Below are 25,289 nucleotides of genomic sequence, written 5' to 3'. Positions count from 1 at the left end.
AATATACATCTGTTCACTTATAAAGTAGTATATGTAGGCCTCAGTCACTATTTCTGGAATGAACCTAGTCCCTTCTATTTCTGTCTTAGCCAAAGCCCACTAAATAAGTCTAAGGGCATAAACCATTGACTGAGATCCCTAACCCAGTTCTTGATTCTCTGGAATCAAGAAGCCATCAGTGTCAGAAGCCATCATCTCCATATTTATTAAGAAACAGATTTCCCAGGAGGTGATTTTTTTCCTGAGAATTCCAAAGAATATTGGTACATCCAGCCTTCTTTTTTGGCAAAAAAAAAAAAAAAGAATCAGCAATTTTCTGTTTGCTTAANTAAGTCTAAGGGCATAAACCATTGACTGAGATCCCTAACCCAGTTCTTGATTCTCTGGAATCAAGAAGCCATCAGTGTCAGAAGCCATCATCTCCATATTTATTAAGAAACAGATTTCCCAGGAGGTGATTTTTTTCCTGAGAATTACAAAGAATATTGGTACATTCAGCCTTCTTTTTTGGCAAAAAAAAAAAGAATCAGCAATTTTCTGTTTGCTTAAAATAAAATTGCCTTCTGCCATTTTCCTGTGAGTGAAAAGTATTTAATATTTATCTCAGCCGTGCAGGCAGTTTCAGATCTGGAGATGCAGGAATCTTCCCATCACTTGATACTGGCTCATACTTTTCTCTACTTTTGTCCCTTTTATGGATTCTGGAGTGTTTTTCTTCACCAGCAAAATTAAAATTTGAGAAAGCATGTCTGCAAGCAGCACAAATAGGCAGAGTTTTACCGCAATTATGAAGAGGCAAAATTGGATTTGGACAAGGACATATATAGCATTTCCATTTGGGGGTGCCAGTGTCATGTGACAGGTGTAGATGTGCTTTGCGTACTCTCTCATCCACCGTCTTCAGACAAGGTCTCTGAGCATGTGAATTCTGGTGAATTGCTGAAGACTGTGGAGTGGCAGAGCCAAGACTCAAGTGTATGTGCTTGGAGTTTGCATTTTACCTCTTCATACTTTCTCTCAACAAAGGGTAGTTTGTGAGTTGTGTGGACATATCAAAAGGGAAGGAATAGTGATGAGGTCAGAGGATGATCAATATTTCAAAGTGTTGGCAGGCTAAACTCATGAGAAGAAATGTAATAGGTTGACTTGGGCTCGTGGCAGGAGTGATGCCCAGGGAGGGGAGAAACAAGAGGCAGGGCAGCCTTGGACAGAGGAGAAATGTGTTAGGGTTGGGGTTAATTAAGCCTAAATTATAACACTAGGAACTAGCTTAATGAACGGACGAGTATAAGAATAAATATAGTCAGCAGTCAGATAGATTGAAGCTTCCTCCTAAAAGGCATCTCAAAGAAATGAAAATAGGAGAAGACTGGGAAAATAGGGAGAATGAATAGAAATGTTAGACAGAATCCCTGAAAGGCAGAGATGTAAACTTGGTCAAGGAATATTTGAAGACATAATGACCAAGAATATAAAGAATATATTGAAAAATGAAGACTTCATATGGAGAATGCTAGTGGACCTGCAAACAGGAAGATTTGGGAAAATAGTTTGTATTGGGTTGAATAAATTCTCTCAAAAAGGAGCCTTAGAACTTAACCTTTTTTGAAAATAGTATCTTTGCAGATGTAACTAGTTAAGATGAATTTATACCAGAGGGGGTCCAAAATCAAATGGTTTGCATCTTCAGAAGAAAAGAGATTACACAGAGAAGGTGAGCTTTGAAAAGAAGGAAGAGGAGGCAAAAAACAAAGAAGAAAATAAAATTCAAAAGTAGTAGTGCTGAGCCCATTGCTGCCTAGTATGAGGGGGATATCTGCAGACCTTTCTAAGTAAGGTAAATGAAAAATAGGATAGCTTGAGTAACCAATGGTGTGCAAAAAACTACCAAAAATATAGCATGTCAATAACTATTTGAAATTATAAAACAATACCATTTAAACAATAATAAATTAGGGGGAAGGTGGAGAATGAACTATGAAAGAAATCCAAGATGGTAAGACTATGCTAAGGACATAGATATGATGTGCTTTTAGATATTGATGGGGGGATAAAGCATTAATGTAGATTGTAATATAAATAACTATTTTGAAATAGAGGTAGAATGTATAATTTTTTTTACCACAGAAAAACACTTATCTAGCTAGAATAAATAAGAAGGAGAAAAAAGTGAAACAAGAAGATGTAATAGGTTATTCAAAATAAGTTCAAAGAATGATTGGCATAAATCATATAGGTGTTAAGGTAATCAAGGTAGATATCCAGTGGATAAAAAACAAAATGATATAATGTATTGCTCATAAAAAAAAACATTTAAAAGGACAAGGATTGAAAATAAGGAAACAGAAAATGTACCCTTGTCAGATAAAGTCAAAAAGAAAAAAACAATAGATCAAGGGAGTAAAACAAGCAGGAATACATGCAACAATATAGAAAGCATAATTTGTGGCATTTGACATTGTGAGCACTGGTGTTCAGAAATCTAATGGCCTTTTCAGAAACTGAAGAAACAATGAGAATAAAAGTAAGCAGAGAAAGTCTTTGGTAAATTTTCTATGCTGTGTATGTAGAATTCCACACTCATCAAATGCAGAATATATTTTATTTGTTCTTCCCACCAAGATGGAGGCATAGGTAGATACACTTTGTCTCCTTATACAACCAAAAGAAGGAAAACAACAAATTTAAAAATAAAAAATAACTAGGAGTTCCACAAAATTGAACTGTAAGGAAGTCTGACAACCAAGGAGTTAAAGAAGAAACATTCATTCAGACTGGTAGGAGGGGCAGAGACTGGCAGCCAGGGTGGAGAGGATGTGCAGTAAGGCAGCAGCTGGAAGACCAAGGTGGGTGATGTGGTGGTTGGTGGACTGGGCAAGGTGGTGGCTGGAGGACAGGGCAGTCCCACATTTGCAAGTGGATAATTGGGAAGAACAAGGGGAGTGAGACAGACTGCTCAATTCAGGGTTCCAAAGTGGGCAAATAAAGCCTCAAAACTTCTGGCAGTAAAAACCTATAGGGGTTGTGGTAGTGGGAGAAACTCCCAGCCTCACAGGGGAGTTCATTGGAGAGACCCACAGGGTCCAAAAAGGTACACAAATCTGCGCACCTGGGGATCAGTACCAGAAGGCCAGAAGGGCCCAATTTGCTTGTGGGTGGTAGCAGGGGAAGTGACTGAAAGCTGGCCAACAGCTGAGCAAGTGGCATTGTTCCCTCTCAGTCCCCTCCCCCACATACAGTGCCACAACTCTGAACTGGGTTACCCCACCCTGGTGAATACCTAAGGCTAAGAATACCCTGGCCAATACCCTGACTATGCAACAGCTTCACCAAGATTAAAAAAATATGGCCCAAATGAAAGAACAGATCAAAGCTACAAAAATAGAACTAAGCAATGAAAAGATAGCCAACCTGTCAGATGAAGAGTTCAAAGCACTGGCAATAATGACACTTACTGAATTGGTTGAGTATGGTCAAAAAATAGAGGAAGAAGTAAAGGCTATGAACATGAAATAAAGGCAAATGTATGGGGAACCAACAGTGACAAGAAGGAAACTGGGACATAAATCAATGGTTTGGACCAGAAGGAAGAAATAAACATTCAACCAGAACAGAGTGAAGAAAGAAGAGTTCAAGAAAATGAGGAGAGGCTGAGAAAGCTACTGGACAACTTTAAGCATTTTAACATCTGAATCACAGAGTTGCCAGAAGGAGAAGAGGAAGAGCAAGAAATTAAAAACTTAGTTAAACAAATAATGAAAGAGAACTCCCCAAATCTGGCAAAGGAAATAGACTTTCAGGAAGTCCAGGAAGCTCAGAGAATTCCAAAGGAATTGGACCCAAGGAAGCAGATACAAAGGCACATCATAATTACATGAACCAAGATGAAAGATAAGGAGAAAATCTTAAAAGCAGCAAGAGAAAAGGAGACAGTTACCTCCAAAGGAGTGCCCATAAGACTATCAGCCAATTTCTCAAAAGAAAGCTTACAGGCAAGAAAAGGCTGGAAAGAAGTATTCAAAGTCATGAAAGGTAAGGACCTACATCCAAGATTACTCTATCCAGCAAAGCTATCATTTAGAGTGAAAGGGCAGATAAAATGCCTCCCAGGTAAGGTCGAGTTAAAGAAGCTCATCATCACCAAGATCTTTTATATGAAATGCTAAAAGGACTTTTCTAAGAAAAAGAAGATCAAAACTATGAACAGTGAGTGAAATGACAACAAACCCACAACTATCAACAACTGAATCTAAAAAAACAAAAACAAATTCAAACTAAGCAAACAACTGGAACAGGAACAGAATCACAGAAATGGAAATCACATGAGGGGTTATCAGGGGGGATGGGAAGGGAGAGAACAAGGGAAATGGTACAGGGAATAAGAGCATAAATGGTAGGTACAAAATAGACAGGGGGAGGTTAAAAATAGTATAAAAAATGGAGAAGCCAAAGAACTTATATGTATGACCCATGGACATGAACTAAGGTGGGGGAATGATGGTGGGAGGGTAGTGCAGAATGGAGTAGAATAAAGGGGATAAAAATGGGACAACTGTAATAGCATAATCAATAAAATATATTTTATAAAGAATACATTTTATTTGTGTGGGCATGTGGATTAGGCACATGCTTCATCTTTCAAAGGATCAGGAAGGAAGCCTCATTCTAAAAAAAAACAAACAAAACAAAACAAAACAGCATTTCTTTACAGTGTTTTAAAATCAGTCATTACTAACAGAAAAAGAGCCCATGAAAAGACATATTAATTATAAGAAGAATAGCAAAATTTTAAAGCTGACTGATATTAAAAGCATAATTGGTCAGAATTTGAGAGAAAGCACTAATGGAAAGCAATGTATAGTTTTTTGTTACCTAAGAGAAAAATAGAAAGTCTGAAACTCTGTAAGTTCAATGTTTGACTGCAGTTCTTAGAAAAACTGCAACTTGGTAAACCTGAAGAAACAATGAAAGAAAAAAATAAAGGGAAATAAACATAAGTTCAGAAAGTAAGCAACCAAGTAGAGATAATTAATAAAAGCAGAGAACTAGAAATGAATTCTTTGGAAAATCTTAATAGGCTAAATATAATTCTTGCAAGATTGATGAAGAAAAGCACCTATACATTAATAATAAAATAAAATAACAAAAATACAAAAAAGTTAAAGAAAAATAGATTAGATTTTTATTCTTAATATTATACATTTTTACCAATAAAGATGTATAATTTAGTTGAAAAAGATATATATCTAAAAATTGATGCAAGAAAAATCTTAATCAGCAAACAAAATAAATTATAACAGTTGTCAAAACTTAATCCTCCCTGAAACATAAAAAGGAGCTCAAACAGTTTGACCATGAATTCTGTTTAACTTTCAAGAGACAGAAAAATCCTTGTTTATGAAACTTTTTATGGAACAAAGAAGAAAAGCCAACCTATTAGGTTTGGTTTTGAGAACAAAAACCAGGGGAAAATATATCGGCCAGCTTTACTTATGACATTTGAAAAATACTAAGAATCCTAATGTAGCAGTATATTAAAAATAATACATTTTGACTAAGTTGAATCATAAAAGTGAAAGGATGTTTTAAGTGTTTTTTAAAAATCTGTTATTATAATTTACTATCTTAATGGCAAAGAACAAGAAATTGTGTTACCAATGATAAAAAGCATTTATTAAATTTTTAAAAATGGAACAAACCCTTAGCATACTTGAATGGGGAAATTTTCTTTTTTAGTTTGATAAAGGCTTTCTACTAAAAACCTATGTCAGACATCATTTTTAATGGAAAAAAAAAACCCCAAACTTTGAACTTATTCCTTTTAAGGCTGGAAACAAGAATTCCTGATAATCCCATTTCTCAATATTAGCAGATCCCTTACCAATGCAGTAAGACAAAGAAACCAACAGAATTAGAAGAATTGAAATGCTACATATAACTGTAATTATTTCATAGTAAAATCTTGTAAAGTTGACCCTTGAGCAATATAGGTTTCTACTGTTCAGGTCTACTTGTAACAGATTTTTTCAATAAATATAGTGTTTGCCCTCTATATGCCCAGGTTTTGTATCTATGCTTGGGAATAGGTAGATGTGAAGGGTCTACTTAAGTTGGACATGATTTTTGGCTGTGTGGGAGGTCAGCACCCCTGAGCCTTGCATTGTTCAAGAGTCAACTGTATATGGAAAACCAACAAGAATCAGCCAAAACTGTTAGCAGCAGTACAGAAATTCACCTGGGTTACCAGCTTATAAGAGCAACGTGTAAAAATCAATAGTTTTCTACTGTACTGGAAGTAACCAATTATAAACTCTGATGATAATAAGATAGCATTTATAAATAAACTAGAAGCTACTGAGGAAAGAATTTATCAAACATACAAGGGAAATCTAAAACACAATAAGAGTTTTATGAAGGTATTATAGAGTATAAATGTAGCATTCATACTAGGATTGCTCAAATATTGTGAAGATGTCATATTTACTCCATTAAAATTCAGTGTAATTCCAATCAACACCCGAGCAAGATTTTTTTGGGGAGGGGAAGAGTTGAATCTAAATGTATACAGGAGAATAAATAAAGAAGGATCCTCCCTTTCCAAGGCATTCACAATGTATAGCAGGCATTCGCCCACTATAGCCAACAAGCCAAATCCAGACTGAGGCCTGTACTCACAAGTAGTTTTATTGGGAAACAGCTATATGCATTCATTTAGGTCTTGTCTATGGCTGCCTTTGTGGTGCATTGACAAAGCTGAATGGATAAAACAGACTGGGTGGCCCACTGAATCTGGGCCTTTACATAGAAAATTTGGTGTACCTGCCTCTCCAGCATCTGACATAGAATCAGAATGTAATCAAGTCCAGACTTAGTCCTATGTATTATGGGAATTGGTGTAATCACACCCAGGAATTGGTGCTAGGAACATTGGTTCATAAACAGAAAGAACTGAAATCATTTCTGGACTTCATACCATGGACAAAGCTCCAAGACAATTAAATACCTAAATGTTAAGACTGAAAATATGACGTTGATAGATGAAAACTTAAGAATGTATTTTGGTAACCTTATAATAGAGAAGGATTTATTAAATAATATTCACAAAGTGCAACTCTTAACAAGAAAATTGATGAGCACATCAAAATGAATGTTTTTTGTTTAGAGGGAATGATAGAAAAACTAACAGATTATAATATGTGTCATGTTTGATAGACTAATATCAGTGTTCAGAATATACAGTGGACACTGAAACATCAGAAACTAGAAGAAAGAAAACCAATAGAATGGGCAAAGCACAAATTAGCAGTTTATAGAAGGAGTTGTGTGCACACACACAGCTCACATTGGAGACAAGCAAATTAATATTGAGAAGTGCTATTTTGCTTATATATCATTAAAAGCTGGGAAATTGGATATTCTCCAGTACTGGCAAGGATATAAGAAAGTAGAAATGTTATAATGTTAAATGTTAAATGTATGTGTTATTTCTGGGAATGCAAACTGGTGCATATGCTTTATAAATTTTACTGTATAAATTAAAACCCAGTAATGGGAGTCTACCATAGATAGGAAAATTATGTGTAAGGATGGTCATCACAGTGTTACTTGTGGGAAAAGGTGGAAGACAAGGTAGTTCCTCAGCACTATGACTGCCCAGGAAAATTGCAGTAGGACACTTGGCAGCAATAAGCAGTAAGAAACAGTGACTTGTATCTATTTATAGCAAAATGGATGAGTCTATAAAACAATGTTGAGAGGAAAAAGGCAGAATGACACTTAAAGCATGATACAATTTATATGCAGATTTAAATCCATATGTAAGAACCCTGTATACTTATACATAGAAAATATTTATAAGCATTCAATGAAGATTGTAAGTGCAACATTAACGTAAAACCATGTGGTGGGAAAGGAAGATGGGGTGAGCAAGAGGATCATGGGGAAATAAGTAAAATGAACACTAGAAGAAGAGATGAGCCTTCATGAACTTGTAATAGTAGCTCACCAACCAGAGTGTATGCCTCAGTTAATTCCATAGTTATCCTTAAGAGGAAATAAAGGCCAGGAACAATATTCCTCTCAATTCTGGTCTATTAACCTGTGTGTCAGCATTTCCCCCCTGATACAGTGCTGTTTTGATTATCATCACTCTGTTGTATAATTTGAAGTCAGGTAGTACCATACCTCTGGCTTCATTCTTTTTTCTTGGGATTTCTGTGGCTATTCTGGTATTTTGTGGTTCCATATAAATCTGATGTTTTTTTTTGTTCAATTTCCTTTAAAGATGTCATTAGGATTTTGGTGGAGATTACATTAAATTTGTATATTGCTTTGGGTAAGATGGACATTTCAACTATGTTGATTCTTCCAATCCATGAAAATGGAATATCCATTTCATTGTCTCGTTTTCCAATCTTTTTAAGTAATACTTTGTAGTTTTCACTATATAGGTACTTCATAAAGATCTTTTCTTAAGTTTATTCCTAAGTATTCTATTCTTTTTGTTATAATAGCAAAATAATTATTTCATGTCTTTTTCTGAAATATTATTGTTCATGCAGTGGATTTTTATACATTAGTTTTGTATCCTGCAACTTTACTGTAATTCTTTATTTATTGTTTGTAATATTTTTGGTGGAGTCTTTAGGGTATTCTATATAAAGAATCATGTCATCTGCAAAAAAATGGCACTTTTACTTCTTTGTTCCTAGTTTGAATGCCTTGTATTTTTATTTTTGTTTATTTTGCCTGATTGCTATTGGTAGGACTTTCAGAACTATATTGAATGAGAGTGGTGAGAGTGGACATCCTTCTCTTGTTTCTGATCTTGGAAGAAAAGCTTTCATTTTTTCACTATTAAGTATGATATTAGCTGAGGGTTTGTCATAAGTGGCCATTATTTTATTGAGGTACTTTCTTTCTATACTCAGTTTATTGTTTTAATTGTAAATGGATGGTGTATCTTATTCAATGCTTTTTCTGCATATATTGATAAGATTATATAATTTTTATAATTTATTTTCTTAATATGATGTCATATTAATTGATTTGTGTATGTTGAACCATCCTTGTGCCTCTAGAATGAACCCCACTTGATCATGATGTATTTTATTAATGTATTATTTCATTTAGTTTGATAGTATTTTGTTTAGGATTTTTTGCATATGTATTTATCAGAGATATTCATGTGTAGTTTTCTTTTTGTGTGTTATCCTTGCCAGGATTTGCTGTCAGGTTTATGTTGGCTTCCTAAAATGTGTTATAAAGTATTTCCTCTTCTTCAGTTTTTTTGGAAGAGTTTGGGAAGGATTGGTTTAAATTTTTCTTTGAATGTTTGGTAGAATTCACTAGTGAAGCCATCTGGTCCTGAACATTTATTTTGGGGGATGTTTTTGATGGTTGTTTTAATCTCCACACTGTTGATCAGTCTATTTAGATTTTTCCAATTTTTCATTATTCAGTCTTAAGAAGTTTACATATTTCTAGGAACTTATCCATTTCTTTTTGAATTGGTTGTCATGTAATCTTTCATAGTATTCTAGAATGATTCTTTGTATTTCTCTGATATCTGTAGTAATTTCTCCTCATTTATTTCTGATTTTGTTTGAGTCTATTCTCTTTTTTTCTAAGTGAGTCTAGCTGGGGGGTTGTCAACTTTATTAATATTTTCAAGGAACCAACTCTTTGTTATGTTAATTTTGGGATAGTCTTTCTGTTCTCTATCTTGTTGAATTCTGCTGTAATTTATATTATTACTTTCTTCTAATGATTTTAAGCTGATTTTGTTCCTCTTTTTCTAGTTGTTTAAGATGTAGTGTTAGGTTGCTCACTTGAGATTTTTCTTGTTTCTTGAGATAGGCCTGTAGTAATATAAACTTCCCTCATACTTACTGCTTTTGCTGTATCCCAGGAGTTTTGATTCATCATGTTTTAATTTTCATTTGTCTATGTATATCTTTTGATCTCATCTTTTATTTCTTCTTTGGCCCAGTCATTTTCAGTAGTATGTTGTTTAATAGCCACATACTTATAAGGATTTTTACTTCTTTCTGTAGTTAATTTCTAATTTCAAAGCAATGCAGTCAGAGAATAAGCTTGGTTTGATTTTAACTTTCTTAAATTTGCTGAGTCTAGTTTTGTGACCCAACATATAGTCTATCCTTGAGACTGTTCCATGTGCACTGGAGAAGAATGTATAACCTAATGGTCTGAGATGAAAAGCTCTGTAAATGTCAATTATGTCCATTTGACCTAATGTATCATTTAAGGCTGATATTTCTTTTTTAATTTTCTATTTAGGTGATCTATCTAGAACTTTCAATGGAGTATTTAGGTCCCCTACTATGATTGTGTTTTTTATTAGTTTTTCCTTTTTGTTTTGGTAGTAGTTGCTATAGGTATTTTGGTACCCCCACGTTATATATAGATATAGATATAGATATATAGAGAGAAATTTTATGTCTTCTTGATGTCTTCTAGTGTCCCCTTTATCATCTTCATTTCTTATCTTTGTAATCAAAATCTATTTTGTCAGATGTGAGTATGGCTGCATCTGACTTTCTGTGGATGCTATTTGTCTGAAGAATTACTTTCCATTATTTTACTTTGAGTCTTTATATTTCCAGCTTAAATGTGTCTCCAGCATGCAGCATTTGGCTGAGTTTTGTTTTTGATCCAATTTGCTACTCTATGCCTTTTTATTGGTGAATTCAGTCCATTTACATTTAGGGTAATTATTGATATATGAGGATGTTCTATAGCCATTTTATCTTTTGTTTTCTGGTAGCTCAGTGTCTCCCTTCCATGGGTTCTTTCCTTTGTGTTTTTGACTTGTTTTTGTTTGGGAGTATTCCATACTTTCCCCTGTTTCTTCTTTTTTAAAGTTATGTGTCTCTGTATGGGTTTTTTTGGTGTGTGATTACCATTAAGTTTATGAAAAAGAAAGTTTTATATACATAATAGTACTTTTCTTTTGAATGTGTCTGATCTCCATCCTCCTTTGCAAATTCAGATCTTTCCCCCTTCCTTTTTATTTTTTTTTGTTGTTGCAAATTATCCCTGTTTATGCAGTAAGTTTGTTGGTGATCTAACTCACAGTTTTGTGACCTTTTGTTCTTTATTTCATGTAGAATAACTCCCTTGAGTAGTTCTTGCAGTGGATATCTTCTACTGATAAATTCCCTCTGCTTTTGTATGCCTGGAAAACTCTTCATTTCTCCTTTATATCTAAAGTCTAAGTTTGCTGCATATATTATTCTTGACTGGTAATTTCTCTCTTTTAGTAGTTTGAATATTTGGTTCCACTCTCTTCTAGCTTGTAGCATTTCTGCTAAGAAATCTGATGATAACCTAAAGGGCTTTCCTTTATAGAATATTTCTTTCTTTTCCATGGATATCTTGAGAAATTCTTTCTTTTTCATTAACTTTTGACAGTTTTAATACAATATTCCTTGGAGAAGTTTTTCTTTCAAATTCAGTTAACTAGGTGTGTTATTTCCTTTTTAGATTTGAGGATTTAGCTCTTTCCATAGATTTAGGAAGTTCTTGTCAAATGTTTCAATAGGCTCTCCATTCCCCTTTCCCTCTCTTCTTCTTTTTTAATATTTTAAAAAGATTTTATTTATTTATTTTTAGAGAGAGGGGAAGGGAGGGAATAAAAGAGGGAGAGAAACATCGACGTGCAAGAGAGACATCAATCACTTGCCTCTCGCACACCCCCAACTGGCGAGCTGGTCCACAACCTAGGTGTGTGACCTGATGGGGAATTGAACTGGCAGTTTTTGGTTCACAGGCTGGTGCTCAATCCACTGAGCCACATTAGCCAGGGCTCCCTCTCTTCCGGTTTAGCTTCTATTTTTTGCTCTTTCTGATGGAGTCCCATAGGTCTCACTGAGTTAGTTTATTATTTTTTTATGCTCAAGTCCCTCTCTTCTTCCCTCTGTGCCACTTCTAGATTTCTATCTTTGATATAACTAATTCTTTCTTCCATCTGGTCAGCTCTATTTCCTATGCTCAGTAGTGCATTCTTGATCTCTTATTGAGTCCCTCATCTCCAGAATTTCTATTTGGTTCTTTTTTAAAGTTTCAGTGTCATTGGTAAAGTATTCATTTTGTTTGTTGATTTTGTTTCTGAGTTCATTAAACTGCCTATTTGTGTGTTTTTTTGTATGTCATTGAGTTTTTTCATAACTGCAATCTTGAATTCTCTGTCATTTAAATCACACATTTCCATGTCTTTAAGTAGCTTTTATGCAGATTTTAAATTTTCTTTCTGAGCTGCCTTATTACCTTGGTTATTCATAGTATTTGATGGATTCCTTCTCTGTCTAGGCATCTGTCTACAAGGGGCAGTCCTATAGTAGATTGATGAGAAATCTTCCTGTTGTTTTCTAGTAGGTGGCACTAAATCACAAGTTTGTTGAGCTTTCTTGCACTTCTCTGGCTTATCAGGTCTCTATGGGCTGGTGCAAAATGGCCCATGTTCCCTGGAAATGTGGGTACTTACCTTGTGAGCCAGTTGTCCTGGTTCCAGGGGACCAACCCCCTTGGGAAATGCAGTGGGCAATGGAACTTTGAATACATGAAATCCCAAAGCTATCTCCTCAGTGAGATGCTGCCAGCAGTGCAACTGCAATGTGTGAGGGTGGGGTGAGCTGGGGCAACCTGCTTGCTTTCTTTGTTGCTTTGTCTTCCTAGCAATGGTGACCTTGGACCTCTCTCCATTCAACCTGTGATTGAACCCAGAGTACACCTTTTGTTCACGGAAAAGGTGTTTCCTTAGTACCAGTTCTCGGGTTTGCAGATAATGTAGTTGGCTACCCAACATGAAGGGTATGGAGAGGTGAGCTCTGGGAAGGTTGTGGGAAGGTTGTGGGAAGGCTCTATGGCTTTGTTTTTCTCTCTGTGATGCCAATTGCCAGATAGCTTTGGTTTCATCTGTGTGTTTGTCCCTGCCTTCATCACTGGACTCAGCTATAGCTACTACTACCCACTCCTGCAGGATTGCTCACTGAATCTCTTTGCTCCTCCTGGCTGGTGGGAGTGTCAGCCACAATCTGATTCCTCCTCTCTTCAGGCTGTGCCTTACTGTGAGCTCCAGGCTGCAGGGCTACATCCATGGTTCATCTCAGCTTTTCACTCTTCTTGCCTCCCCAGTTTGTTCCCACTTGCCTACCTTTAGATGTTTCCGAGTGTGGCTCTCTTAGACATATCTGTGCACTGAGCAGAAAATCCTTTGTTGAATTGTAGTTATTCAGTTGTTGAAACTTCGAGGGGAGAGATCAAGGGGATCTCTCACATAATCATTCCTCTGACATTGCTCACCATTTTCTGATACTGTTTTTTTTTGTAATCCTGTACATTTCCCCATGGGTTAATCTATCTTCATCAATTTTGTAGTAGAGTCATTCCTGAAATAGACAAATAAAGTGGTTTCCCAAGGAGGGTGTGTCTTAGTCCTTCAGAAAGTGACTCGGTCATGTATTGTCATCTAATGATAGAAAATCATCTCTCGGTACCCTAGAAGCCAAGTGCCAGATTTTGCTGTACCCCCTTCCTACTACTCCCACCTTGTAACGTGACTTTGCCCACAAAAGGGGATATGAAACACTTCACGTATTTTGCCATATCCTGGCTCTGTGTCAACCAGAAATTGTTCTCATCTTGAGCTATATTCTACCCCTTCCTTTTTTTCACAATTTTTTTTCTCTTTAGTTTTGGAAATTTTACTGTAATAATTCCCTGGGAGTGCTTCTATGCTTTTATAATTGTAGACAGGTTCAAACAGTGTTTGTACTTAGTTAAAATTCCCTTTATATAAACAAAGATAAAACAATTGAGAAAAGCATTTAAGAATTAGATAGTTTAGAGTGAGTGTTTAACAATGAAAAAATTTAGCCTAGTAAATATGAGGAAATGGATGGGTAAAAACAAAAAGTACCTGGCAGATAGGACCTACTGGATTGGGTTTAAGGTGGCAACCTGAAGTGCAGAAGATTAAGAAGACCACTTTATTGTCTGTGGATAGGCTTCCGCTTGAAAACGCTAACTCCAATCAAGACCACCCTGGTGGGGAGCATGGAGTCTTTGGGGAAGACTTTCCCAGAATACATCTTACTGAACATTAAATGAGAAACGGATTAAATTATTTCTTCTTCTCAACTAAGAATTTGCAGCAATGGAATTTGCTTTCTTTAAGGTGGTATTATGATCTAAGTTTCTCAGTTGCACTTTTTAAAGGCCCTAAATCATCTTCTCTTTCAGATTTCAACTGTGAGAAAATGTCATTTCGATTCGGCCAGCATCTGATCAAGCCCTCTGTGGTATTTCTCAAGACAGAGCTGTCCTTTGCCCTTGTGAACAGGAAACCTGTGGTACCAGGACGTATCCTTTATGTTTTTTAAGAAAGGGGAAAAAAACCATTTGAACCTAATATACCAAGTGAAAACAGGATTGGCCTCCAATGTCTGTCCAAAAGGTAAACAAGGAATCCACTTCCCTCCCTCTTTGGACAAACCAGGTAAGATATTATTACATTTATTCTGAATCCAGTTGGTGGTACCAGTAATACGTTTGATTCGTTGTGAAGAACTTCTAGAAGGCATTGCTTAGCAACTAAGGCTTTGGAGGTGAATTTTTGCTTGGCCTTTTTACTATGGTAGCTGCATAAATAAACAGGTGCTTGTAAAATGGTTCCAATAAGTATCGCGGGCACTTTGCTTTCCATTATCAGTTGTGAATTTTAATGGTAAGATAGAGATTGGGTGGCACTTATGTGACATGAAAGTAAGGTGTTATGTGAAGATTTGAGGCCTACTTGGTTTCTTTACCTCTTGGAGATCGTTCAAGCTAGGAGTTTTAATTAAATTCATATAAATAAATATACTCAAAATATTTTTTCATGTTAGGGTCTAAAATAGCATATCCTCTTGGAAAACATCCCACCTTCCAGATTATTGTCAAGTGCCGTGGGTTGTTTTATTTCTCTCTTTGGCTGTTGAATTGTAGTCTTTCCTCCTATGGACTTTGGTAGAAGCTTCATTCTTTGCAGCGGAGTAGTGGGAATTGGTGAAATGCTCTGGAGAGTAATTTTTATGTTATTGAAGATATCAGTTGTGATTGTATACATATGATTTTGTACTGATTCTTTAGAATGTTTTTTTCTTTCCCATAACTTAATTTACTATGCAGAGTGCAACAAAGCATAAAATTTTATATTTTAAAATAATAAGCATTTTCAACACTGATACATGATTTTTAAAATAAATTTCTAGTCATTCTAAATCTATAAACCCATCAAGATGGTTTTCAAAGTTACTTTTTTCTTCCAGTGGGAATTTTCAAAATCAGAACTTTATAAAAAATCTTTCTTAAAATTGTACAGACAAGAAAATATCAACAAAAGATCACTGTGATTTTATGATAGACTTTCAAACTTCTTGAATCCAAATTTTAACTAAATTAATTTTGTAAATATAAAACTAATGGCCATAGCAATAAACTTGTAAATGATATTATATAATATTTTCTTGATAATATTTAACATCTTCTAAATTCATAAAATAGCTTAAAATAATACTCAATTATAGAACATTCCATTCTTTTGTTTAATGAAGTGAAAAATAACTAGAATAATTCAGAAGGGTCCTATAAAACAGAACAATTTTCAACTTGCATACCAATTTTTTATTGAGTTCTTCTCAAAGACCTGAAGTTCTTGAAATAACAGAAGTAATTTATTTATTTTTTTTATTGTGCTGCAATTTTGTGGTTTTCTTTTTCCTTTGAGGAACTTTTTTATGCAAACTGTCTGAGAATTCCACCGTCAAAAGAATAATGGTTTAAATTTTATCTCTCTTTGGGTATCAGTTTTAATTGACTTCTGTCAAACAATTGAGGAGACCTAGGATGAAAATGTGGATTTAGGTGAAGAAATCTTATGCCTTAGACTGAGAAAATGTGAGATTGTAGAGCTACACTGCTTTTTAAATAATTAGTAACAGAATGAACTTTGTTCTATGATTTTTTTACTTATAGTAAGAACCTTGACTTTTATAGTCTTTTTGACCAACTCTGAGTGTATGTGTAAGACCTGAGTCATATATGTTTTTGAATGCAAGAAAACTTGAGGTGGCTGAATTTAGGGAAACGTCTACTGAACAGTAAGGAAGTAGTGAATGATCATTACGTTTGTTCTAGATGGCACTGGAATTGCCATTTGGGAAATGAGTTCTGGTCAGTTACCGTGTCTTTGAGTAAATACCAAGGAGACAGGGGGCATTGTATTAAAATTAACAAGTTTATTTGTTTGGAAGTTAGCAAGAGGGACCTGGTCCTTTCTGAGGGTGAGAACACAATAGTTTTTGTGATCGATATGCTCTGTAAGCTACTGTACAGCTACAGTGTGTAAAGTGGTCTTGGGACCAGTAGATGCTGAATTCAGACAACCCTTTTTATATGACAATTTTGTCGCTTTTTATTTTACTTTACCTTTGTAAACCCTTAAGTGACAACTGAGAAGAATCTTAATAAGTTACTCACCTGCAGAAAGCAACACTCTTTTGTCCTGTGATTTGGAAATTGAAGCTGTAGATAGCTCTGCCCCCTAACATTTCATAAAATAATTTGGGTGAGATGTCTGCAGTGGGCTTTAATCTTTCTCCACATTCTATTCCATCTGTTCTCATTTAGCCCCTTTGTACACCCTCCCTGTATCTGGACTTCTCCAACCCAGCACATACCTCCTTCTAAACCACAGCTCTGACCATACTCTCCCGTTCCCTTGCTTACAAACAACTAATGAAACAAGTGAGCCTCCTCCACCCCCCACCTTTTTTTTAGGATAAAGTTCAAACTCTTTAACATAGTTTAATTTTTTTTTTACCTTTTTAATCTTATTTTGAAATATTCAATTACAGTTTACATTAGATATTATTTTGTATTAGTTTTAGATGTACAGCATAGTGATAGTTATATTCTTTACACAGTGATCCCCGATATTTCTGGTACCCACCTGTCACCATCCACTGTCTTGACTCAACTCTTCCCTAACCAGGCCTTGTGTTTCCATTATCACACCTCCCCGTGCAACCCTCTCCACCTTGCGATTCTTCCCATCATTTTCATTTCAGCTCAAGTTCTTTGATATCTGTCTCATCTTTTTAGGAAAAAAATATACTCTCTCCTTTTTGTGACAGTTGGTTCATTAATCACATGTTTATTCATTCTACGGTTTATTACTGAGCTCCTACACTGTTCCAGGCACCAGTCCAGACCTTTATCCCATTCTGCTTTATGGCATAACTATGTGCATTCTTATTTGTATCCACACTGAGTCACTGGTTCCTGGTAAGGAGTGGGAACAGGATGTGCTCTTGAACAGTTTTTGGTTCTAGCATGTAAAGTACTTTGCTGACTGAATTTAAAGTTAGAGTGTAAATGGCAGGAGTACCTGGATCATTTTAACTAATGGAATGGGGTAAAAAGGGGCTGCCGAAGGCCTGCCTTTACAGTGTTCCCATGCACAAAGCCAAGTCTTGTCACCATTTTATTCCACATTTTTTGTATCACATTCAAGCTGTATTTTCTCTTCATGCCTTGTCAGTTACAATCTGGCTTACATTTTTGTGCTGTAAGTATACCAAGTGAAATCTAAAAGCAGTGAATAAAATTGATGCTGATGGGAAAAGATTCTTGCCCCTCCTTTTCTTATTATTTTGCATGTTAATTTGTCAATGGACAAGTGTGTATTTTAAGGCAGTTTTTTGTGAATTGGAATAATTTTTTGTATTTTTGATGATTTCTTTTTAAAAAGAGTATTCAGGTGGCCTTTAGGGAATGTGCCATTCATCAAAGACTCCTAAATGTTATCTTTGAACTTGTGTCCTCTCTAACATTTTGAGGGCTCCCTCACTCTCCACCCTTTTTTCTTTTGACTTTGCTCACAGACTCTTTCATACCTTTCAGAGGAGGGAAAGAAATGTCACATCAGGGGCTGAAGATATAATTTTGAAGCAAGACTATTTGCTTCATTTTCAAAAGAGCCATGCCTGAAGTAAACGCTTATATTTGGTACAGTGTCTAAAGCCAATTAAATAGGCTTTGGCCTCTGTAGTGCAACACTCTAGAAGAATATGTCAGAATGTCTTTAACCCATTAATTTCTTCTTACTGGGAAATGCTTTTCGGAGTGTCTTGGCGAGAAAACACAAGTGTTTAGGAAATTGTATCTTTAGAATTCTGCAGTGAACACATTATTTGTGTACCTCATTGTAGCCCAGCTATTGTTCATGGCTTAAATATATTTGAACCACTGTGGTTAATTCTTCTCCTCACCCCCTCTCTTTACACTGAACTATGTTTACTTCTCATCTTGAGTTGAGCATGAAAAATGAATTTGAACGTTAGCGGAATCCATTTGGGAACTGGGGCTTTTATTGTAAATAAAATTATTCACTTGTTATGTCCTGTAGTTTTCAGCAGACAGTGTATTGATCTTTGGGCTGCTATTCAGAATGGCATGCGGCGCTCCAACATAACGCGGCAACATTTGTGAACGGGTAGAGTGTGGCATGCAATGTCAAAGACAAGCCTTGCTTGCTGGCTGTGCTATATTATACAAATCATTTGTCAATAATATTATTGAATCAGTTATGTAAAAGAGCAGATTTTTTCTAAACATGAGCGTTGCACACAGAATGATATCAGGGCCAAACAATGTTAGGATGATGCATTGAGGACAGCCTTCCAGAGCGTGTTTCTGAAGAATTAGACTAGGTAACTTAAAGGACACTCCTGCTGATGTATTAGAAACAAAAGTTTTCCATAATGGAAATTGTGCTCGTAGGTCCAACATCAATAGATAAAGAAAAAAAGTCTGATGAATGCCTTTTAAAATAAAATTTTACCTATCTAAATGAGCAATATTTAGTTTTCTCTTTTATTCAGACCATTGCCACCTTGAGTACTCCTGAAATAAACAAATAAAAAATGAAAATATCTTTGTTAGTTAACAGTGCTTTCTATGGAAGCATTATAAACTATAAGATGCTATAGATAAAAGTTTCCTTTTAATCCTTCTATCAAAATCAGAAATATTTGTCATTTCCTAAGTAGGTTGTAATCTTGTGAATTTCTTTAATTGTTCAGGAAACTGCAGTTATTAGTAATCTGATGAGCTTTCATTTTTCAAAATAGTTTCTTTTTAAGCCTTCCTGTGCAAATAAAATGAGCACAAGCTCTATTTTAATATCTTTATTACTAAAGATAGATGCTTTTGCTCTTACATTTCTCTAAGCCTATTTCCCCCCTGTGTATGCCTCTTGTATATTGGCTAGCTGAATATGCTCTCGGAGAGATGTTCAAAAGAGGATCTCGCTGACCTTTGTCCTGAGCTGTAATTGGGCAAGTTGGTTTTCTTGTGGTCATATTTTTCTTGCCTTTATTTGGCAGATTATTGCATTTAGATCTGCATGTGGCAGTGATTGCCCAGAACGCTCTTTATCCTGTTTCTATGGGATGGGTTCCCATATAAATGTGCACCTGCCTTTGGGTTAGTACTGTACATTGCTGCCAGCTAGAACCAGTTTGTGATGACATTGGTCAGCAGGAACAAAGGGAGCTCTTGGATGCTCCTGTCACTCACAAAGTTGCTTGACATCTTTTTTTTAGTGTCTAGAACCTGCCACACAGGATCCTACCAACCGCCATTGCAAGACAAACCTTGTGTGTCTGTCATCCATCCTGACTTGCTATCTGTGAAATTGTCACAGCAAATACACTTCCCACAAACCCCAGCTCTTCAGTTGATAGTGACCTCAGAGTGTTGAGGAGGAGTTGAGGCTGAAGGCGGCAGGGTCAGTGGGCAGGGACCGCCGTGGGTTCCAGAAGAGAAAGAGGAGCTGTCCTTGCCAGGTTCTAACTCTCCCACGTTTATTTTTCTGTTCCTGGAGTTGAGATGGCATCTTTGTTGTTCTTTATTATAGACACGATGACAGATTGTTGGCACCTGGCACTGAAGGAATTAATAGATATTTTGCATATGTGCAAGGAACATTTGGAATCGGGTGGAGAAAACGGATGTGTGAATTTTATACACTTTACCCTGGCCTCTTTAAGTAAAGGTGGCTCGCCTATGAGACAGCATGACTGGACCTTGTGTTGTACACAGTGGTCTTTAGACCTCATCAAGGCCTCTTCCTGCCAGCTGCTCTTTCTCCCTGGCTCCTTGCTGCCTGCTGGCTGGTGTATGATGGCATTGCGGTTCACTTGGCTCCTGTGCCTCATTACTTAGTTTTGACAGTCTTCCCTTGACCTCGACCTCTTCTCCATAATAGGATTTACCCTGTAGCTTTAGGCTCTGCTGTGGATGAGCCGAGGTGGGCTGCCTGAATATGGTTATGCGTTAGAGTAGGAAAATCCAACCGGCTTTTCAATCAGAGCTTTTAGGAGGTTCCCACACTCTCTCAGAATTGCACAAAACCTACAGAATCACTTTCACAACCGGAAAAAGGTACCTTTACAATCTGCCGACTATACAACATACACATTTGTCAGGATGCCTGTGAGTGTGGAAAGGAGAGGATGACATTAGGTCGGAGTGCTCTCTCTCCAGCACTGGCAAATGGTAGGATGATAATTATGTCTTAAAATAACACTTTGAGTATTTCTTGTATTAATTGCAAAAATGAATACCCTATAACACAGAAAACCATTCCCCACTTCTGTTTATTTCTGTGTGAAACCTTCCTCAGGTAATTTTAAACTGTCATGGTTAACTGTGTTCATTATATTCTGGGCATATTTTTGACCTGCTTTCCATGAAAGTCATCAGATTGCGAGGAATAGGAAAAAGCTGATCATGATGTTGCCAGCCTTGCTCTTGGAACAGAACATAATTAGAAGTAATGAATGGAACAATACATCATTACTCAAAGAAATGTCATGTAATTAACTCAAATAACGCAAAATACATCCTGATTTCCATTTTGAGTGAAAATAGATTTGTTAGAACTTCAGTTGGCAGTTAATGCTTACCTTATATTTTCATACACATATCAAAACTGTCAAAATCTATGGAATAAACATACATGGATTTTCCATAACACAATAAGGTAAGATGCCTTTCTTTTAGAAACAGTCTCATATAATATATTCTTTATTTATTATATGTATATAATGTGTATATATGTTCAATTCTTAGAATTAGCATAATTAATTTCTATTTATTACAAATTAATTATCTATTTTATTTAATTAGCTCCTGTTTCCTTTCTCAAACTAATTGACTGAAAAAATAGCTCCTATAAATTTGCAAATAGCTCTTGGGCACAAATCTTAAATTGGCCTTATCCTAAGAACTCCCTACAGTACTACCTATTTGAACTACTTTTGTGATCTAAAACATTTTTCTGGTATTTCTGCTCCAGGCTTCAAATATGCTTCAGGATCTTGGTTTAGCTTAGATACACCCACAGTTGGGCTTTAAGATGTGGGTAGGCAGGTCTCAAGCAGAGGGGTCGTTCTTACATGTAACAATTGGTATGATGCACGACGCTGACCAATGGGATTGTGGTTCCCGTAAGCTCTCTGCTGTGCCAGACACCAGCCTGTTAATTTCTGTGTTGTGGGGCGGTCTGGGGAGTCACGGGGGAGGAGGCAGAGGAGTGAGCAGCGTTCAGGGTGTTGTGAATACAGAAGTGCTTCAGTATTTTCATAGCAGAAATGGACGAACGTGGCAGTGGGTACAGTCTCAGTAACAGGCCTGGTTTTAGAGAGGTAAGGACAGAGAGGAGGAAGCACCATTAAGTCCATGGGCTCAAACCTGGTATTTCTTCTTCATCATTAAGGCTAGAAGGAAAATAGATGGATTCACCCAGTGAATTAAAAACAGCAGAATTCTCTTTTTGTTGCAAGTGGCCATCTCCCTCACAATGTACTGCTCAGGGGAAAGCCAAACTATAGCAGGAGACTGAGGCAGTGTTTTCCTCATGTGTTCCCATGCGGGGGGTGGCAGGTGTTTAAAGTGTGTGTGCGTGTGCGTGTGTATGTGTGTGTGTGTGTGGCCAAGTAATTGCCGACATTTCTAAACATTTCTAAATATTTTAGGAATCAAATCAAAATACTGTTGTATGATGAAGAGTGCATTATTGGAGTCACTATTTTGTGTTTGCTGGCCAATGAGCAGTTGAGAAGAAGGAAAGCTAAATCTCAGGCTGGTGGTCCTACTTCATGGGAGTCAAGACCTCACCCAAACTCTTGATTGTCCTTTCCACCCCGCTGTCGCCCTCCATGTGCAGCAAACCCTATGGTGTCATTGGTTAGGTGTTCTAGGGAGTTATCCCTCCCAGCCTTAAACCTTCCCTGTCATTCCTCCTTTCCAGTGCTATATTATTGCAAATCTATACTTCGCCATTCATAGTTTCACTGACTTTGATGGGTTCATTGTTTTATCATAATCGCCATCATTATGGAAGAACGGGATTAACCTGGGTGACTTCTGAACGTCTGTAAGGCCGAGCCTGACACTGGGGCTGTGAGTGTGGCCCTGGCAGCCCAGGAGGGCGAGCAGCACAGTTTGCTCCGATGTAGAATGCGTTCGGGAGGAAATTCTTCTGGCTCTCTGATTTTTTGCTTTCCTAATAGGTTTTGAAATGGCTGTAGTTATCAAGAGCTCTTTTCATTTTCAAGATTTATTTCCAGTTCAGGAGATTTGTGGAAATGAAGAATTATCTGTTGAGTGCTAATACTTTAAAAGTAAACCATGATCCTCATTCATTTACAAAAGATGATTGCTTTAAAACTTGTTAAATAAAATATGTGAGGATAAAATAAATCAACAGAAATTACAGTAAAATCTTTGGAGTGTTTCTCATGTAGACATCTGGAATACTAGTTAGTAGTTTCTATTCTGTTTAGGGGCAAAATGAACCCTTAGCAGCTTTTTCTCCTGGAGCCGCATTTGCAATAATATAACTCAAATTCAGGAGTGCAACAAACATTCAGTGAGACTTTTCATGTTGCCCTGGAACATGAGCAACTGCAGTATAAACAGAAGGGTGCAGGCACATCTGGGGAAATACACATGTGCAACTGATGCCCACACTCATTTTACTGAGAAAGCAGCAAAACCAGACCCATCCCACTGCATCCGAACTGTGTAAGGGCAGAGTTGGTGAGGGGAAAGATGCGGTTGGAAGGAGGAATGTGAGAGGCTTTCCTCATTCCTCTTTCTGGAGTGATTTTACTCTTACTGCTCCTAAGAGGCGTGTGCAGGAGGACGCTTAAAGCCCTGAGCAGGATGATTTCAATGAAACAATGTTGCCATCTTGTTCTCTGGCTTGATGCTGGCTGGGCTGTGGAATGGGCAGGCTCCGCAGGCCCTGCTATGAGAGGCGTGCAGGGCAGTACCAGCACCAGGAGCGCTTCCCATTTGGTCTGTGACTTTGGGATGGCAGTGAGCACAGACCAGTGCTTGCTTCTCATTTGCATATTTCTGAATGCAGAGTGGGATGGGGGACGCTTTTAGCATGGCCTACAGTAACACAAGGAGGGATTAGGGAATAATGTTCCTAGGAAAGAGGTGGGAGCATGGTTTCTATTCCACCCTATTTTTTCATAGCCCTTGGGGAAACACACACAGGCAGGTCCCCTGGTTGCTGTAAAGGACCGTGAATGTCAGTGTAGTGGTCAGGTGCCACAAGGCTGTGCAGATAGACGTTGGTTCAACTGAAGCACTGGCCTATCCAGAAAGGTGGTTGGGTCATGGACCACTTGTGGAGTTATAAAGGGAGACGAGACTCCATTTATAAATGGAGCCCCAGAAAAAGAGTGATGGTGAAGCTTGAAAACCTTCCTGGAAATAACATATCTATCAGCTCTAAACCATATAGAGACCACCACGTTTGCAGAAGGACCCAGCAGATGGAACTGGAGCTAGACCAGGGACATCTGTCTTTCACCTGCTAATAGACAACCAGTGATCTGAGATCACTCTGCCCCAAATAAAAGGATGAGTAGCTCAGCCTCAGGTTGGGGAAGGCACTGATAGAGAACTCTAAGTGGTCAAGGCTGTGTCTTAAGCCTACGCTGGGAGGACATGAAATTTTAGTACGAGACTGGGCTGTTTAACTGAAGATAATTTTGAACAATTTAATTAACATATAATTGACATACAACATTGTATCTAGTTAACATCTGTCACCATACATTATTACAGATTTTTTCCTCATGTTGAGAACTTGTAAGATTTACTCTTAGCAACTTTAAGATATGCAATACAGTATTATTAATTATAGTTGCCATGGTATACTTCATCCACATGAAATATTTATTTTATAACTGAACATTTTTCCCTTTGGATCCCCTTTACCCACCCCACAACCTGGCCTCTAGCAATGACCAGACTGTTCTCTGTATTATGAGCTTGGTTTGTTGTTGGTTATTTTCTTATTTAGATTCTACATATAAATGAGATCATATGCTATTTGTCTTTCTCTGTCTGACATATTTCACTTAGCACAATGCCCTGAAGGTTATGTCCATGTTGTCACAAATGGCAAGATATTAGTCTTTTCATGGCCAAATAATATTCCATGTCTACATATTCCACATTTTCTTTATCTATTTATCCACCAATGGACACTTACATTGGTTCCATGTCTTGGCTATTGTAAATAATGCCACAACAAACGTGGGGGTGCATATACCTTTTGAGTTGGTGTGTTTTCATTTTCTTTGGATAAATACCCCAGAGTGGTATTGCTGGATTATATGGTCGTTCTATTTTTAATTATTTGAGAACACTCCATACTGTTTTGCATCATGACTATACCAGTTTTATTCCCACCACCAATGTACAAAGGTTTGTTTCCTTTTCTCCACATCATTCCCAACATTTATGTCATCTTGACAATAGTCATTCTAACAGGCATGTGGTTTTGACTTGCATTTTCCTAATGATCACTGATGTTGAACATCTTTTTATGTACCATTGGCCGTCTATATGTCTTCCTTGGAAAAAAAAATGTCTATTCAGATCCTTCACCCATTTTTTAAGCAATCAAAATAATTGTTTTTCTTTTTGCTTTCAAGTTGAATGAGCTTTTTATATATTTTACATATTAACTTTTTATCAGGTGTATGATTTACAAATACATTCTCCTATTCACTTGGTCATCTTTTCATTTTGTTGATGGTTTCCTTTGCTGTGTAGAAATGTTTTAGTTTGATGTTGTCCCACGTGTTTATTTTTGCTTTTGATACTTTTGCTTTGGTTGTCAAATCCCAAAAGTC

The 25,289-nt window shown here is 36.8% G+C and overlaps 1 protein-coding gene across 1 annotated transcript in view; it reads left to right on the top strand.

Annotated features, from left to right (window-relative positions):
- Nucleotides 1-25,289, top strand: part of FHIT (fragile histidine triad diadenosine triphosphatase) — an 825,228-nt gene that overhangs the window by 19,597 nt on the left and 780,342 nt on the right. The window contains exon 2 of the mRNA XM_037040812.1: nt 14,263-14,382. Within this exon, the coding sequence (XP_036896707.1) occupies nt 14,280-14,382 (103 nt within the window). The 5' untranslated portion in view covers nt 14,263-14,279. The remainder of the gene's footprint in view (nt 1-14,262; nt 14,383-25,289) is intronic.

This window comes from Sturnira hondurensis, unplaced genomic scaffold (genome assembly GCF_014824575.4).
Source record: "Sturnira hondurensis isolate 20B ecotype Veracruz unplaced genomic scaffold, ASM1482457v3 Scaffold0002840, whole genome shotgun sequence".
Classification (NCBI taxonomy): Eukaryota; Metazoa; Chordata; class Mammalia; order Chiroptera; family Phyllostomidae; genus Sturnira; species Sturnira hondurensis.
The sequence above is the reverse complement of the archived record's forward strand: the minus strand, read 5'-3'. Positions and strand labels throughout refer to the sequence as shown.